Here is a 5,340-nt window from a genome sequence, read left to right as displayed (position 1 = left end):
TATATGCACAAGTCCAACCTGGTCTGACATTTTTTATAGTGATCACTGATTATATTAACATTTTGTTAATGTTTATGACATTTTTAATCTGACTGTTGGAATTTACAGTTTGTGTAAAATATCATCTTGCTTTCTTATGAACCAAATCTCATTTCATTGGCAGGATGTTTTCTTAGTTATAGGTTTAAAATGGTATTAGAGAAAACCCAAAATTTTTTTTAAATACATGTTAATAGTTTGTTGAATTTCCATTTTACAGTTGGCTGTTGTGTCAAAGAGGATATATTACAATATATTTGGAATTTTTTGTTTTTTTCTTTTTAAGTATTGAACTTTATTGATTTCACATTGGAGAAATTTACCTCTGCATTTAACCCTTTGGGAGCAGTGGGCTGCCATTGTGAGGCACCCAGGGAGCACTGTGGGATTAAGGGTCTTTGCTAAGGGACCCAGAGTGGCAGTCTGTGGGAGTGGGACTCGAACTCAGAACCTCAGGATTCCAAGCTCTATGCCCTAACCACTATTCCACCACTCCACCAAGCTTACTGATTTAGAATAATGAATTTCAATACAGTTATTATTATTTCCCCTTGCCTTACATTTCTCTTTCTAAGATAATAAAGATTTATTATCTAAAGATAATAAATCAATCAAAATTTCACAAACACTTTTATTGGTCAAATATTATGGCTGAAGTCAGTGTTGCCTGTGCAGGAGGTCATGGATTGTGACTGTGGGCAGAGAGGCAGAGGTGGTCCTGTCTTCTTCTTTGACCAGGTGGGCTTCAATGCATTTATTCTGCTGACTCTATTTTAAATATAATTTTAAATAAATCAATCAACATTCATTGGTTATTTTCTGCAGCCAACAAGACAGAAGTGGATTCAAAGCAACATTTTACACTTTTACATCACAAGTGGAGGGTCACAGCTGGATGGCCCTCAGCTAAGGTAGAAAAATTGTTCGTCTAAGTTTTGTTGCTGAACTTTGTATCTATTACAAGAACCCATTTTCTTACAGTCAGCAAGAGGAGAACCAAAAAGGTGAAAGCAACGATTTAAACACCCAGAAGCCCTCAGGTGAAGCCTTCAATGATAAAGAACCTGATGCTTCATCATCATCCGTCAGTGCTGCACCAAAGGATCTGATGGACGCCTACAGGCGAGCGGCCCCTCACTTATTAAACAAATTGGCTCATCTACTTTCACAGCATAAGTGGTCGCAGAAAGACTGCATCCCCAGCGGCATTGTCAATATCCTGAATTACTCCTGGCACGATCTGACTGCAGGGGCGTCGCTCCGCTTGAGAAGTCGAGTGGCGATGACTGAGAAACAGGGGAGGTCCAAAGTCTCTCTGAAGAGGGAGAAAACACCTCGTCAGGTTGCTGAGCCTGCCAAGGAGGAAAGAGGAGAAAGGAACTGTTGTGTGGTTAGAAATGCAGGTTCATTTTGGAGAAAAGTTGAAGTGAAAAAATGGGAAAAAAAGAACAAACGCACCAAAAGAGGTACATTTTATTTTTATGTTTTTATTTTATTATTTTGTGTCAACCATATTTATGCTAAAATATGCTAATAGATGTTAATATAGAAGGAAGAAAAATAGTTTTGTTTTACAGGAGCTGCAAACTAATTTATTATCCTCCGGGGATTGATTCCTTATGCTACCACTTTACCCCTGCTGAAGCAGAATAATGAGGGTACTGAGTAGTCAGGTGCATAAAGGCATGAAGGGAGGGAGGTATTTGCTGGCTGGGTTTTAAAAGATAAAGAATAAACCAGACAAAGAGAAAAAGATAAATCCAAAACAGTGGCAAGGGTATGAAGATTAACCAAAGAACAGCACCAACATGGCAAAAAAAAAGTGATAGGAAGACCTACAGCCATGTGTCCAAAAATTACACATTTAAAGGGGAACGCCATTTTTTTTTTTACATTGGGCCCTTGATTTTACATTATTACATCATGTTCTACTCACCCATATTAGTTTTGTGTCATTTGAAGCTGTTCTGAAGATTTTATGTTAGGTTATATCCAAGTAACATCTGCCTAAAAAGGGGATCAGACAGCTGCAGCTGATCCAGAACGCTGCTGCCCGTGTCCTCACTAAGACTAAGAAAGTAGAGCACATCACCCCAGTTCTAAAGTCCTTCCACTGGCTCCCTGTATCTCAGAGAATAGACTTTAAAATACTTCTGTCTATAAATCTCTGAATGGCTTAGCACCTAAATACATCACAGACTTGCTATCAGTGTATCAACCCTCCAGACCACTCAGGTCTTCTGGCTCCAGCCTGCTCTGCAGACCTAGAACCAGAACTAAACATGGAGAAGCAGCATTTAGTTCCTATGCTCCACTTATCTGGAACAAACTTCCAGAAAACTGTAAAAGTGCAGAAAGCCTGAGTTCCTTTAAATCAAGACTAAAAACTCATTTGTTTAGGATTGCCTTCGACTGTTCTAGTTAAACAGTTCAACTAAAACATATTTTCTTTAGTCCAACTGTTTTTATTATTCTTTTTTTTTTTCCCCTACTTGCTTTTATCTTCCTGTATTTTAATCATGTAAAGCACTTTGCATTGTATTTGTACTGAATTATGCTATACAAATAAATTTGCCTTGCCTTGCCTTGCCTTCCTTTTGGCAACGACTTGAAGGCACAAACTAAACTGTTCATAATTTATCATTTATGGTACGCCAGCATTCATAACATGTAGGTGAATCATTGTCCCCCAGACATCCGCAGTTATATTTTTTATATTTATATTTGTTTAGAACATAGTGGCGCGTCTATGACGTCATCGGTGCGCGCCGGCTACCGTTCATGCATCCTGTCCACTGAACTGCTGCTAGTTTTCCTCACATGCCTGGAAGATGTCTAGTGCTGCTACCACAGATGATCTCGCTCTCCAAATGGAATTGAACGATTCAGATTAGCTAGAATGAATAGAAGGGGTGGAGCGTAGCTGCCTGTGGCCCGGGCTGGCCGTCACAAATCCAGTCCAGCGCGCAGATGACATCATACACGCACCGCTTTGTTTTTAAAAGATATAAATATAAAAAATATAACCGCAGATGTCTGGGGGACAGTGATTGGCCTACATGTTATGAATGCTGGCGTACCATAAATGATAAATTATGAACAGTTTAGTTTGTTGCCCATAGGAAGACGTTAATGTATGTAAAAAAAACGGCGTTCCCCTTTAAAGTCCCGTATATGAAGTTTCCAAACTGAGACAAAGCACCATTGGCCAAGATTAATCCAAAATTTCCACATGGAGATCTAAGAACAAGAATACATACAAAAACAATATACTTTTATAATGAAAATTAGTTTTGAGTTAATTAGTGCTGGTATAAAAATTTGAAATAGATTCTATTTTATGTCATTCAAAACTAAATATTTTCCATTATATGGATATATCGCCTTTTATACATTTTATTCAACGAAATTAACGTTATTTTGTGGCACCGTCTTACAATAAGGCATCCATGCACTTTACCAGATAAACAGATTCAGCTAATATTTTACTGTAAAACTCGGTTTTTAAATCATCCACAAGCAAAAAGCTGAATTCGATAATTTATTGGAGTACATGAAGGTCCAATTCAGTTGATCAGTTGATAAAAAGTTTTATCTAAGAGATCCTGGCCAATAATGTCAACCCCTTGTGCCAAGAAAGTATGTGGTGACAGTGGGGCAGAAACTGAAAGCACAAACCAGGATTGGTAAGTTCCATTTGGGTCCAACCCTTTGTTAAGGTATTTGTTGTTTATTTATAAAGTAAAAGGACAAAGAAACGAGTCTAAAACCAATTGAACTTATAGTTCTTAGATTCAGTCATTCACTGGTTCTGTTTGAGAAAAAACAAAGATCCATTAGAACAACAGACTTGAGGATGATGCAAGGTTATTTTAAACAGAAAACCATGTTAAACTCAGGATAACAAACACTAAGGGTGTCCTCTTTGCTCAGATCTTAGTATCATATTTGAATGACATTGTCATGTTGAAATAAGCAATATAGAGCCAATTTATAAACTGTTTATTTCCAGTTAAAGGTAGTGGATGCAAATGTTCCTGCATGGTAGTTTTGCTTGCAAGCTTGTGCCAGTGAGGATATTGGTTTACCAGATCATATGTATTAGCGTAGCACAAAGGCTCTTCTCCCTGGTAATGCACGATGGCAAGGCTATCCAGTTACGCTCGGTGCATTGACTTACACACTCGTACAAATCTAACATACCTGAATGAATTACACCAGGTGATAGAATGGTGAATTTTCTTATTTCTATTCCACACAGCTTCAAACTCCACAGCAGTGAGATTCTCCATCTCAGCCTGTAGCAGCGAAGATCCAGGTATGATGCGGCGCTGCAGCATTATGTTATTGACCGTTTGCCTGCAGCACCTCTGCTGCCTCAGCTGGATGTGCTTTGTGTCCAGGTGGGATCGCTCAGCCAAAGCAGCACCTCTGTGATGAGCCTGAAAGCGTCCAAGTGATTCAGTGGGCGGTGGAGCGACTGCGGGCAGCACGAAATCCTCAGTGGGTTTTTTTTTTAAACCTTCTGCAGCTTTAACAACTGTGTGGCCAATGAAGGTTTACTTTACCAAACATTTTATACCCTAAGATCAAATCTCTCCTTGACACACAGTCTATCAATGCTTGAGGCCATAAGGTTAGGAGCTGCTTGCAAAATTAATCACATGTTGCCTCATTACAGGCATCAAATTGAGGATTTTCTGTGGAAAAACAATGTAAATTGAAAGGAAAAGCAAGCATTTCTTTGACAAATAAGTATAACTTTAGTATAATCTTCTTCTTTTACAGTAGCAGTTAATTTGAGGTATTTTAAATTTTCTACGACTGCATTAAAGTGGTTCATTTACATTCTTAACTGGACTTAGACTGGACCATTCATCTATCCATTATCTACTGTTAATTCTGTCAGGGTCGCTGTGGGGCATGTAGTGTCATGAACCGAGGACAGATGGACCCAGTATTCAAGGAGAGACAGTCAGTAGGAAAGTTCAAAACGTTTATTAAATAAACAAAACTAAAGTGGAGCTGTGGCTCCTGGACACTGCAGGAGGGGGAGCAGGGCACCGCCCGATCACAGACACTCTGGTTTAACAGTCCAGTCCAAGAATGTCCCCAAAGCTGCAGTTCCAGATGTCTGGCAGGAAGCCGATCCTGGTCAGGGATTCAGAACAGACAGGAACAGGATCCAGATCAGGGTGGAACAGACAGGTGGCAGGATCCAGGCTTCCAAGCATCATAGAGCTCCCAGGCGGGTTCAGAGTCTAACTGGGACCGGAAGCATGACCAGGCAGTCACACACAG

At 39.5% G+C, this 5,340-nt stretch overlaps 1 protein-coding gene and 1 long non-coding RNA gene across 2 annotated transcripts in view; both read left to right on the top strand.

Annotated features, from left to right (window-relative positions):
* LOC107086020 overlaps positions 1-950 on the top strand; it is a 2,786-nt gene extending 1,836 nt beyond the window's left edge. The window contains exons 2-3 of the long non-coding RNA XR_001481290.1: positions 715-777; positions 865-950. This is a non-coding gene — a long non-coding RNA (uncharacterized LOC107086020). The remainder of the gene's footprint in view (positions 1-714; positions 778-864) is intronic.
* A 79-nt stretch (positions 951-1,029) lies between these two features.
* LOC107086017 overlaps positions 1,030-5,340 on the top strand; it is a 5,317-nt gene continuing 1,006 nt past the window's right edge. Inside the window, exons 1-3 of the mRNA XM_015376737.1 lie at positions 1,030-1,505; positions 4,301-4,357; positions 4,443-4,542. Of these exons, the coding sequence (XP_015232223.1) occupies positions 1,148-1,505; positions 4,301-4,357; positions 4,443-4,542 (515 nt within the window). The 5' untranslated portion in view covers positions 1,030-1,147. The remainder of the gene's footprint in view (positions 1,506-4,300; positions 4,358-4,442; positions 4,543-5,340) is intronic.

This window comes from Cyprinodon variegatus, unplaced genomic scaffold, assembly GCF_000732505.1.
Source record: "Cyprinodon variegatus isolate N-32 unplaced genomic scaffold, C_variegatus-1.0 Scaffold140, whole genome shotgun sequence".
In the NCBI taxonomy this organism is placed as follows: Eukaryota; Metazoa; Chordata; class Actinopteri; order Cyprinodontiformes; family Cyprinodontidae; genus Cyprinodon; species Cyprinodon variegatus.
The sequence above is the reverse complement of the archived record's forward strand: the minus strand, read 5'-3'. Positions and strand labels throughout refer to the sequence as shown.